Genomic DNA, 13,202 nt, shown 5'->3' with positions numbered 1-13,202 from the left:
CACGTCCAGCACGAACGCTGGTCCAACTGAGGCGCCAGGTGGAAATGGCATGGCAAGCCGTTCCACAGGACTACATCCAGCATCTCTACGATCGTCTCCATGGGAGAATAGCAGCCTGCATTGCTGCGAAAGATGGATATACGCTGTACTAGTGCCGACATTGTGCATGCTCTGTTGCCTGTGTCTATGTGCCTGTGGTTCTGTCAGTGTGATCATGTGATGTATCTGACCCCAGGAATGTGTCAATAAAGTTTCCCCTTCCTGGGACAATGAATTCACGGTGTTCTTATTTCAATTTCCAGGAGTGTATATTTCGTATGCTTACGGCAGATATTGAAAACAATAAAATCGTGACACTTGCAAGCTCATTTTGTGGTGTCCAACCACTCTCAACAGTAAAATGATAGGACAGCAATGAAAAAAGAAGAATTGATGTGCCCTGTCCCAGTATTGTAAGTCAGTATAACATGCATAAGGGAGGAGTTGATCTTGCTGGTATGCTGATAGAGCTCTACAGAGTACCAATGAAAACTAGGCGTTGGTGCATGAGATTGCTTGGATTTATGCTAGATCTGAGTGTTGTAAATGCCTGGCTGGTATTTCGAAGAGAATCTCTGGACAAGAAGACCTCACTGAAGTCATTCAGGGCAGATATTGCCAATGGTTTGATGTTTTCAGGGAAAAGGAAAGTAGGAAGGCCCTCAATAGACATAACACCACCACAAAAGAAGGAGGAAGCCAACAGTTTCGACTGTTACACAAGATGTCCGATTTGATAATATGGAGCATTGGTCTGTGTACGGTCCCAAATGTCGTTGTCGTTATTGAGCATCTGGATTTTCTACAGTCGTGTTCAAAATGCAATCTAGTATTGTGTTTCGTTCCAAAGAGGAACTGTTTCCAAAAATTCCATTGCAAAAAGAACTAGAAGGGAAAATGAAACAGTTCTATTACACAGCAGGAATGCGTAAATGTGGTTATAAATTAAATTATTCACGTACAGGCAACTTTTTGCTTCAGGTTATTGGCAAACACTTTTTTTCTATAATATGTATAAATGTGGTCTACTGCGGGCAATGTTGCTTGTAAGCAATTTTTGTCAAAAATTTGTAAAACTCACTGAATTGTATTTCTTTAAGCATAATAAATAAATATAAGCACTGAAAAATTTTTTTGTTTTTATTTTCACCATTTGCCAAATAAAGGGTTAAACTGTTGATCAGTAATAAATTAGTTGTATCTTGCAAGTCCTCTATTATTTCACTTGTCACCGGTTCGCACGTAAATTCCTCGTTGCAATCGTCTGCTTGAAAGTGAGGTTAAACTGACAAACATCGTTTTAACGTGGACGGCATATGCGTGGCTAGATAAGAGCGATTTTGTCAAACGAGTTTGAACGTTTGCGGGGGGGCTTCAAGACAGGCTCGCCTACAGCGTGCAAATACGACCGAACTTCCAGCCCGGCGCGGAGAAAACCTGTCGAGTAGCGCGCAAGGTCGAGGCCGAGCCGCCGATGGCGCAGACTGTTCCAGAAGGTCTGTTTCCGTACGACCGGCCGTGACGTCGCGGCTCGCAATTGGACGGCGCGGCTCCGCCACCGGGCGGGCCCTATCCCGCCTATATAGAGGCGGGCGGAGCGCCGCGCGCGCGCCAGTGGCGGCATGGCGTACTACCGACGCAACACGCTGCGCTGCGAGTTCGCGGGCGGCGCGGACCGGCCGACGGAGCGCGAGGTGCACCGCTGGGTGCGCACGCAGCTGCGCGTGCCCGACGCCGAGCTGAGGGCGCTGCAGCTGCACACCCAGCACGCCGTCGCCTTCGTCAAGCTGCGCTCGGACGCCGCCTTCCTGCAGCTGGCGGAGCGCCTGTGCGGCGGCGGCGGCGGCGCCGCGCTGCAGCTGCAGTCGGGCAAGCTGACGCCCGTGCGCGTCTCCGTGGCCGACGACGACGGCGGCGTCGAGGTGCGCGTCTTCGACGTGCCGCTCGAGGTGCCGGACGCCGAGTTCCGGCGCGCGCTGGCGCCCTACGGCAAGGTGCGTCCGCTGACGGCAGCAACCGATTCGTAACAATCCAGTCGCTCAGTTATCGGTAAGCAATCGACTCGTTCGGATATAGTTTTACGAGTCTGTCAGATTACTAACCATTCGCTCCTTTCGAGTGAAACAAGTGTGCGAGAACAAACGAATGAACAATCGATGTAGTCCGTTGTAGCTTTGCATGTTGACTGAATTATTCGTTCTATATTTTCACACGGGGCAACGGCCTTGCCGCAGTGGGTACACCGGTTCCCGTGAGATCACCGAAGTTAAGCGCTGTCGGGCGTGGTCGGCACTTGGATGGGTGACCATCTGGGCCGCCATGCGCTGTTGCCATTTTTCGGGGTGCACTCAGCCTCGTGACGCCAATTGAGGAGCTACTCGACTGAATAGTAGCGGCTTCGGCCAAGAATACCATCATAATGGCCGGGAGAGCGGTGTGCTGACCCCACGCCCCTCCTATCCGCATCCTCCTCTGAGGATGACACGGCGGTCGAATGGTCCCGGTAGGCCACTCGTGGCCTGATGACGGAGTGCTTTTTATATATATATATATATATATTTTTTTTCAAACGAAATCAGTCTGTACTCTTCCTCTTGGTTCTGACGGCAAGTCTGAAGGCGATTTTCTAGTGGTTTCCACAAGGCGAATATTCGGCTGGCCAACCGTCTAAGGAATATTAACAAATGATAACAAAATATTTTTGACGAAAAAATACTTCCGAAAAATGGCAGTATGTGATTAAAAAGTCGCCAAACAAACGAAAGAACAATCGATAAAGCCCGTTGTAGCTTTGTATGTTGACTGAATTATTCGTTCTTTATTTTCAAACGAAATCAGTCTCTACTCTACATCTTGGTTCTGACGGCAAGTTTGAATGCGATTTTCGAGCGGTTTCCAGAATCCGAATGTTGGGTTGGTCAACGGTCCAAGGAATATTAACAAATGATAACAAAATATTTTTGACGAAAAAATACTTCCGAAAAATGGCAGTATGTGCTTAAAAAGTCACCAAACAATTTAAAAATAGTGGTATTTACGAGCTTTCTCTTGATATAGCGGAGATGTTGAGTCGCAGATAGGCACAACAAAAAGACTGTCACAAAATGAGCTTTCGGCCAACAAGGACTTTGTCGAAGAAAGATAACACACACAAACACTCATGCAAACACAACTCACCCACATGTGACCACAATCTCTGGCCTCAACATTTAGCGAAACAGGTTATGAATGTCGGACACAAAAACGGGGGGAGGGGGGCGGGAGATGAGGAGAGAGCTTCAATAAATTTAAATTACGATACTAATTGTTCAATTATCTAAACGTAAATTACAATGTAGCAGCAGTAATTCTTATTCTTTCTTTCTTTCACTTGTGTCATGTCCCGCACTGACGCAGGGTCGGCATTGTTAGGAACGGAATTGGCAAGGCTAGTGGAAAGGGGTGGCCGGATGCCATTCCTGCCGCCACCCCGTATATCCCCCCCCCCCCCCCCCCCCCGGGATGGAATTAGTCTACCCCGACTGTCTGCGTCGAGTGTAATTAATGGAATAGTGCGAGCGTGTTCAGATGTCTGCGAGTCGTGTAACTGACGCGGAACGTGGGGACCAGCCCGGCATTCACCTAGAGGGATGTGGAAAACTGGCTAAAAACCACATCTAGGCTGGTCGGCAAACCGGCCCTCGTCGTTAATCCGCCAGAGTATCTACCCGAGTCCAGGAAGCAGCGTGTTAGCGCTCTCGGCTACCCTGGCGGGTCAATGTAGCAGCAATCGTTATTTAATGCCACAACTACGAAAAACTCGTGCTTGGGTTCATAAATAAATAAATTTTGAAACTGCTTCATTTATAAAAATATACTTTAGCTCTTCCAGGCAGAGGAGACGTTATTTCCATGAGAAAAAGTAGGCACCCATAGCCGTAGCTCATACACAGCTTGATTCGTTGACGATGTTACAAATTTCCAGAGACAATGGAGAACGGTAAATGTATCAGTCTGAGATAAGGGACCCTAGTCTGGAGAGTGATACCTCTTACACTGGAATAAACGCACTAGTATTGTCGTTGCTAAAACAGCACGATAGGCAATTTTTAGAGATGGTAGTACGGACCAAATAAGAAAAAAATATCTAGTAAACACGGACTCTAAAATGTATACCTGAACAGCTATGAGCACTTGTTCACTTTCGCTTCTGTGGAAACCCATCATGTAACATACTGCGCATACATAGGAAAAGAAATCCACTACTGTACAGCTACACTATTGATGACAAACAACTGGAGATAGCGTCTGCCGTAAAATATCTACACCTAAGTATCCAGAGTGACCTTAAGTTGAATGACCACATAAAACAGTGGGAAAACTAGACACCAGACTCAGATTCATCTTAAGGATGTGTAACTCATCCACGAAAGAAGTGGCTTACAAGGCGCTTGTTCGCCCGATTCTTGAGTATGGGATCCCTGTTAGGTAGGACTGGTAGAGGAGATAGAGAAGATCCAACAAAGAGCGGCATGTTTCGTCACGGGATCGTTTAGCTGGGGAGAAACCGTTGCGGAGATACTGAGTAAACTCCACTGGTAGACGTTACAAGAGAGGCGTTGTGGATCACAGAGAGATTTGCTATTGAAATTTCGGGACAGCACTTTTCAGGAGGAGTCGGGCAACATATTACTTCCCCTCACATACATCTCGTGTATTTACCACGAGAAGAAAATTCGAGAAATTAGACCCAATACAGAGGCTTACCGACAATCATTCTTCCCACGCACTATTCGCGAGTGGAACTGGGTTGGAGGGATCAGATAGAGCTAAAGTACCCTCCGCCACACACCATTAGGTGGCTTGTGAAGTATGATGTAGATGTAGATGTACTAAGTGCTTGTAGCTCTTAAGATATGCCTTTTAGAGCCCATATTTACTGGACTTTCTTTTCATTGTTCTGGTTTTCACTACCTCCTTCAAAAATACTATGAAAACCAAAGTCTTTGCAGCAGAACAGATGTGCTTCACAGTATCGCAGATGAACAAGCTCTTAAGGTATACATTCATATCCTATGTTTACTACACATTCTTGTTCTGGTCACAGAACACCTCGGAAAGTTGCCTATCCTGCTATCTTACCAACAACAATGTCAATCCTAAGGTCCCGGATTCGATTCCCGGCTGGGTCGGAGATTTTCTCCGCTCAGGGACTGGGTGTTGTGTTGTCCTAATCATCATCATTTCATCCCCATCGACGCGCAGGTCGCCGAAGTGGCGTCAATTCGAAAGACCTGCACCAGGCGAACGGTCTACCCGACGGGAGGCCCTAGCCACACGAAATTTCATTTCATTTCATGTATTCCACTGTCAGAAGTATCACAACGATTTTCGCTTGGCCAGGGTCAACCGTGCAGAGTGAGCGAAAAACAGTCATACATAGTGTTTGAAAAAACCTGAGACATATTGGTACAGGATGTAGGCGAAAACTGCAAGAAAAGTTACTATACTAAAAAAATAACATATCCAGAAACTAATGCCTATTGAGATATGGGCCACTTGACTTGTGACGAGTACTGTGTAGTATTCAGTGGTGCACGACATCTCACTGCTGCAATAAATTACCAGCGCTATTGGAGAACGTTACCCTTGCACAATGACAACTACTGTATGTATGCGCTACGGGACACCACTCTGTTATCTGCAGATCGTATGATAGTACCTCACCGTGATTTCCCATGGACGATAGTTTGGTAGAGGATGTCTGATAGCTTGGCTCGTTCATTGGACTTGAGCTGTCGTATTTCTGCATATGGAGATATTTAAAAGCCTTGATATATGCGCAGCCATTCGACAATACGCGGTTGTTACAGGAGATTGCGATCAATGCATGTGGACCAATCCGAATGGAATGGTTGGTTCAAATGGCTCTGAGCACTATGGGACTCAACTGCTGAGGTCATTAGTCCCCTAGAACTTAGAACTAGTTAAACCTAACTAACCTAAGGACATCACAAACATCCATGCCCGACGCAGGATTCGAACCTGCGACCGTAGCGGTCTTGCGGTTCCAGACTGCAGCGCCTTTAACCGCACGGCCACTTCGGCCGGCAATCCGAATGGAACCACGTGTATTTGAAAGAGTGTGTGATTCACTGAGAAACAGATTTCAAGGATGCGTTGCGATGGGCGGTAAACGCATGCAACAATGCCTATCGTTATTTTAATAATGTCTGAAAGACATAGGTGACGATATTGCAGCTGTACTATTTTTATGAAATTTTACAGTTGTGAAGAATTTTCGTAAACTGAGAGCACCCTGGTGCAGTTCACCCAGTAAGGAAAAATCCCTGGTAGACTCCACAGAGGGTACGATGGCCAATGCGCACTCACCATTTTTGTCCAAAGCACTGGGCGCGGCGAGTTCATTGATTTGTTAAGAAGGGGATCCCAGCATTGTTTGCCCTCTTTCGGTCGGTCGACGACAACAGATTCTACGCTCATCCCCTTAAATCTTTCTCAAACTATTTTAAAGAAGCTATTCGATAGCAATATTTTATTCTTGGCTTACTTATAACTTTATATATCAGCTCCAAGATGACATGCCCATCATTTCTTTAATGGTCATAGTTATTGCGATATTTGCTTTTAAGTAAGACACTACGCGAAATTCAGAAAAGTTAGCAATGAAAAATAGGGGTCGCTATGATTTTGCGTTTGGTGCATACTACATAACACGTGGCTATATGAGATTCAGCTAACATATTGAATTTTTCTGTAGAGTTGGGTGGAGGTCTCAATCTGTCACCAATCTTGAGAAAGTTGATCTGATGTAAAGCACTCATTTGTGATCATATGCGCCAGCTACAAAGCTAGAATGAAATATTCCTCACATTTCTGAGATACAGAAACGACATTTTTGCAAATGACAGCACGCAAAGAGGAGGAGAGTATTTTAGCATATTGTTATCATGAAAAACTTCATTACTAAGGGTCGTTGATGAAAGGAGAAGTGCTGTGTATTTAGGTGCAACTTAAGTGAAGACATTAAACGTTTCAAAAAAATGGTTCAAATAGCTCTGAGCACTAAGGGACTCAACTGCTGTGGTCATAAGTCCCCTAGAACTTAGAACTACTTAAACCTAACTAACCTAAGGACATCGCACACATCCATGCCCGAGGCAGGATTCGAACCTGCGACGTAGCGGTCGTGCGGTTCCAGACTGTAGCGCCTTTAACCGCTCGGCCACTCCGGCCGGCATTAAACGTTTCTTTTTTCACCAAGAATGTGCTTTTTCATAAGCTATTGACTTTATTTTTCCTCATCTCCTCACATAATAAACCATTGTTTCAGAATTCTCTCGCAGTTGCATCTGCATAACATGTTAGTGAAGTGATACTGTGTAAACTCGACTGCGTTTTGGCAGAAGAAGCAAATTTTAACGTGACAGCAAAAGAAATGTAAAATTTACTCAACATTCGGCACCCATGACACTTCTCTGACAGTAACAAGCCAATCGAAAATATTTTTGTTGCATTTTCAGCAGAACCCGTTTTAAATACCAACCAGCACAGAGGTGACAGCAGACCCTTTCGAATGGCCATCATGCAACCGTGGCTGTGGAGGGGCTCCACATAATATTTGCAAAGAATGAGAGCACAGGCTTTAGCTTAGAACGTCATTTCTCCTCTGGTGCTCGGCATTTCCCCTACATTGCCTGTCTATAATCCCCACCACTACCACTTTAACCACACATGCTCTGCCGACTGCGCCTCTACCGGTTACGTTATTCTGTGTAAACACCAGTACTGGGTAGATGTCACATAGCTACCGTGCTGGCATACTCGGCAATTTAGACGGACATCAGCATGTGGATACTGAAATTTAGATCGACTGTTGATCTGTTACTTCTACATCTACATTTATACTCAGTAAGCCACCCAACGGTGTGTGGTGGAGGGCACTTTCCGTGCCACTGTCATTACCTCCCTTTACCGTTCCAGTCGCGTATGGCTCGCGGGAAGAACGACTGCAGGAAAGCCTCCGTGCGCGCTCGATCTCTCTAATTTTACATTTGTGATCTCCTCGGGAGATATAAGTAGGGGGAAGCAATATATTCGATACCTCATCCAGAAACGCACCCTATCGAAACCTGGACAGCAAGCTACACAGCGATGCAGAGCGCCTCTCTTGCAGAGTCTGCCACTTGAGTTTGCTAAACATCTCCGTAACGCTATCACGCTTACCAAATAACCCTGTGACGAAACGCGCCGCTCTTCTTTGGATCTTTTCTATCTCCTCTGTCAACCCGACCTGGTGCGGATCCCACACTTGGTTCAAATGGCTCTGAGCACTATGGGACTTAACTTCTGAGGTCATCAGTCCCCTAGGACTTAGAACTACTTAAACCTAACTAACCTAAGGACATCACACACATCCATGCCCGAGGCAGGTTTCGAACCTGCGACCGTAGCGGTCACGCGGTTCCAGACTGTAACGCCTAGAACCGCTCGGCCACCATGGCCGGCGGATCCCACACTGATGAGCAATACTCAAGTATAGTGTTTTGTAAGCCACCTACTTTGTTGATGGACTACATTTTCTAAGGACTCTCCCAATGAATCTCAACCTGGCACCAGCCGTACCAACAATTAATTTTATATGATCATTCCACTTCAAATCGTTCCGTACGCATACTCCCAGATATTTTACAGAAGTAACTGCTATCAGTGTTTGTTCCGCTATCATATAACCATAAAATAAAGGATCCTTCTTTCTATGTATTCGCAATACATTACATTTGTCTATGTTAAGTGTCAGTTGCCACTCCGTGCACCAAGTGCCTATTCGCTGCAGATCTCCCTGCATTTCGCTGCAATTTTCTAATGCTGCGACATCTCTGTATACTACAGCATCATCCGTGAAAAGCCGCATGGAACTTCCGACACTATCTACTAGGTCATTTATATATATTGTGAAAAGCAATGGTCCCATAACACTCACCTGTGGCACGCCAGAGGTTACTACTACACTACTGGCCATTAAAATTCCTACACCACGAAGACGACAGGAAGAAGACACCGTGATATGCAAATGATTAGCTTTTCAGAGCATTCACACAAGGTTGGCGTCGGTGGCGACATCTACAACGTGCTGACATAAGGAAAGTTTCCAACCGATTTCTCATACACAAACAGAAGTTGACCGGCGTTGCCTGGTGAAACGTTGTTGTGATGCCTCGTGTAAGGAGGAGAAACGCGTACCATCACGTTTCCTACTTTGATAAAGGTCGGTTTGTAGTCTATCGCGATTGCGGTTTATGGTATCGCGACATTGCTGCTCGCGTTGGTCGAGATCCAATGACTGTTAGCAGAATATGGAATCGGTAGGTTCACGAGGGTAATACGGAACGCCGTGCTGGATCCCAACGTCCTCGTATCACTAGCAGTCGAGATGACAGGCATCTTATCCGCATGGCTGTAACGGATCGTGCAGCCACGTCTCGATCCCTGAGTCAACAGATGGGGACATTTGCAAGACAACAACCATCTGCACGAACAGTTCGACGACGTTTGCAGCAGCATGGACCATCAGCTCGGAGACCATGGCTGCGGTTACCCTTGATGCTGCGCCACAGACAGGAGCGCCTGGGATGGTGTACTCAACGACAAACCTGGGTGCACGAATGGCAAAACGTCATTTTTTCGGAGGATCCAGGTTCTGTTTACAGCATCATGATGGTGGCATCCGTGTTTGGCGACATCGCGGTGAACGCACATTGGAAGCGTGTATTCGTCATCGCCATACTGGCGTATCACCCGGCGTGATGGTATAGGATACTATTGGTTACACTTCTCGGTCACCTCTTGTTCGCACTGATGGCACTTTGAACAGTGAACGTGACATTTCAGATGTGTTACGACCCGTGGCTCTACCCTTCATTCGATCCTTGCGAAACCCTACATTTCAGCAGGATAATGCACGACCGCATGTTGCAGGTCCTGTACCGGCCTTTCTGGATACAGAAAATGTTCGACTGCTGCCCTGGCCAGCACATTCTCCAGATCTCTCACCAATTGAAAACGTCTGGTCAATGGTGGCCGAGGAACTGGCTCGTCACAATACGCCAGTCACTACTCTTGATGAACTGTGGTATCGTGTTGAAGCTGCATGGGCAGCTGTACCTGTACACGCCATCCAAGCTCTGTTTGACTAAATCCCCAGGCGTATCAAGGCCAGAGGTGGTTGTTCTGGGTACTGATTTCTCAGGATCTATGCACCAAAATTGCGCGAAAATGTAATCACATTTCAGTTCTAGTATAATAAACAGGGTGAGTCACCTAACGTTACCGCTGGATATAGTTCGTAAACCACATCAGATACTGACGAATCTATTCCACAGACCGAACGTGAGGAGAGGGGCTAGTGTAATTGTTTAATACAAACCATAAAAAAATGCACGGAAGTATGTTTTTTTTAACACAAACCTACGTTTTTTTAAATGGAGCCCCGTTAGTTTTGTTAGCACATCTGAACATATAAACAAATACGTAATCAGTGCCGTTTGTTGCATTGTAAAATGTTAATTACATCCGGAGATATTGTAACCTAAAGTTGACGCTTAAGTACCACTCCTCCGCTGTTCGATCGTGTGTATCCGAAAGCACCGAATTACGTAGGGATCCAAAGGGAACGGTGATGGACCTTAGGTACAGAAGAGACTGGAACAGCACATTACGTCCACATGCTAACATCTTTTTATTGGTCTTTTTCACTGACGCACATGTACATTACCATGAGGGGTGAAGTACACGTACACACGTGGTTTCCGTTTTCAATTACGGAGTGGAATAGAGTGTGTCCCGACATGTCAGGCCAATAGATGTTCAATGTGGTGGCCATCATTTGCTGCACACAATTGCAATCTCTGGCGTAATGAATGTCGTACACGCCGCAGTACATCTGGTGTAATGTCGCCGCAGGCTGCCACAATACGTTGTTTCATATCCTCTGGGGTTGTAGGCACATTACGATAGACATTCTCCTTTAACGTACCCCACAGAAAGAAGTCCAGAGGTGTAAGATCAGGAGAACGGGCTGGCCAATTTATGCGTCCTCTACGTCCTATGAAACGCCCGTCCAACATCCTGACAAGGGACAGCCTAGTGTTAATTGCGGAATGTGCAGGTGCACCATCATGCTGATACCACATACGTCAACGCGTTTCCAATGGGACATTTTCGAGCAACGTTGGCAGATCATTCTGTAGAAACGCGATGTATGTTCAAAATGGTTCGAATGGCTCTGTGCACTATGGGACTTAACATCTTAGGTCATCAGTGCCCTAGAACTTAGAACTACTTAAACCTAACTAACCTAAGGACATCACACACATCCATGCCCGAGGCAGGATTCGAACCTGCGACCGTAGCAGTCCCGCGGTTCCGGACTGCAGCGCCTATAACCGCACGGCCACCGCGGCCGGCGCGATGTATGTTGCAGTGCTCTCCGATACACACGATCGAACAGCGGAGGAGTGGTACTCAAGCGTCAACTTCAGATTACAATATCTCCGGGTGTAATTAACATTTTACAATGCAACAAACGGCACTGATTACGTATTTGTTTATATGTTCAGATGTGCTAACAAAACTAACGGGGTTCCATTTAAAAAGCCGTAGGTTTGTGTTAAAGAACATACTTCCGTGCATTTTTGTACGGTTTGTACGAGGTGTGGCTAGAAAAAAAACGGACTAGTACTGGTGAAACAATAAAACGAATGCAATAAGGCTGAAAGTCGCGTGGCCTGTCAAGTGACTCTCGCTCCGCCTACTGCTCGAGTTTCATCTGCCTCCTGCACTCTGTCTGCCCGTGGCGTCTGTTTTAAGTAGTTAACGTTTTGTCTGTGCGTCGGAAAATGTTGAGTGTACAGAAAGAACAGCGTGTTAACATCAAATTTTGTTTCAAACTAGGAAAATCTGCAAGTGAAACGTTTGTAATGTTATAACAAGTGTACGGCGATGATTGTTTATCGCAAACACAAGTGTTTGAGTGGTTTAAACGATTTAAAGATGGCCGCGAAGACACCAGTGATGACACTCGCACACTTTGTTCGATTTGAAACTTTCATGAAGAATCTGCCTAACACTTTCCTTGTCAACTCCTGTTAACTGAGACACTGCTCTGATTGTTAAACGGCGATCTTGTCGAACAAGTTTACCGATTTTTTCAATGTTTGCATCAGTTTTTGCTGACAATGGTCTGCCAGTGCGAGTGTCATCACTGGTGTCTTCGCGGCCATCTTTAAATCGTTTAAACCACTCAAACACTTGTGTTTGCGATAAACAATCATCGCCGTACACTTGTTATAACATTACAAACGTTTCACTTGCAGATTTTCCTAGTTTGAAACAAAATTTGATGTTAACACGCTGTTCTTTCTGTACACTCAACATTTATCATCTGCATTTCTTCTTAGTGTAGCAATTTTAATGGCCAGTAGTGTATTAAGAGCAGTGGGTTGCCCCTGAGCAGGTGCGCCACGTGCGGCGCGAGGTGTCTGCGCCCGGCTGCGAGTACCGCGTCGCGACGGGCGTGCGCTCCCTGCGGCTGGTGGCGCGCGACGACGCCGGCGCCGGCTGGGACCCGCCGTTGCAGCTGCCGGAGACGCTGGCGATCGGCGGGCACCGGGCCGCGCTGCAGCTGAGCCGCGAGGCGTCGTGGTGCGCCACGTCGAGCCGCGAGGACGGCGCCTGCCGCGGCTGCGACGCCGGCTCGCCGGTGCGGCCGCCGCGCCGCTGCCCCAGGGACGTGGCGCTGGTGCGCGCCTTCCTGGCGCACAGCGGCGAGTGGCCGCCACCCGATGACGTCACCGCCGCCGCGCCCGCCGAGGACGCCTGCCACCTGGAGCAGCGGCGCGCCGCCTAGCCGCCCGGCCCACTCTGCCCCCCAGGGCGGGACAGCGAACGAGTCGCCGCGACCGGCGATCACTTCACTGCAGTCGTCCACAGCAGCGAAGAGGTCAGCAGAGGTGATCGCCCAATATCACCCTGAGCCGTCTGTTCACCACACTCTTGCAGTATCGTCTATGATATAACACCCGGCGTACCATACTTATATGATTCAGGTCGATTCACACTGGACGTCGAACGGAACGGAGGGGAATATCACTCTCGAATGGCGC

The 13,202-nt window shown here is 47.1% G+C and overlaps 1 protein-coding gene and 1 pseudogene across 1 annotated transcript; both read left to right on the top strand.

Moving 5' to 3' along the window:
* Nucleotides 1–313: 313 nt before the first annotated feature.
* LOC126176607 (uncharacterized) lies at nucleotides 314–12,946 on the top strand. Its single transcript, XM_049923766.1, has 2 exons — nucleotides 314–2,033; nucleotides 12,554–12,946. The coding sequence occupies exons 1-2, from the start codon at nucleotides 1,662–1,664 to the stop codon at nucleotides 12,944–12,946; spliced, it is 765 nt and encodes a 254-aa protein (XP_049779723.1). The 5' UTR covers nucleotides 314–1,661.
* LOC126177309 (5S ribosomal RNA) lies at nucleotides 2,255–2,372 on the top strand (annotated as a pseudogene).
* Nucleotides 12,947–13,202: the final 256 nt, after the last annotated feature.

This window comes from Schistocerca cancellata, chromosome 3 (assembly GCF_023864275.1).
Source record: "Schistocerca cancellata isolate TAMUIC-IGC-003103 chromosome 3, iqSchCanc2.1, whole genome shotgun sequence".
Classification (NCBI taxonomy): Eukaryota; Metazoa; Arthropoda; class Insecta; order Orthoptera; family Acrididae; genus Schistocerca; species Schistocerca cancellata.
This window is presented reverse-complemented; position numbering and strand designations above follow the sequence as displayed.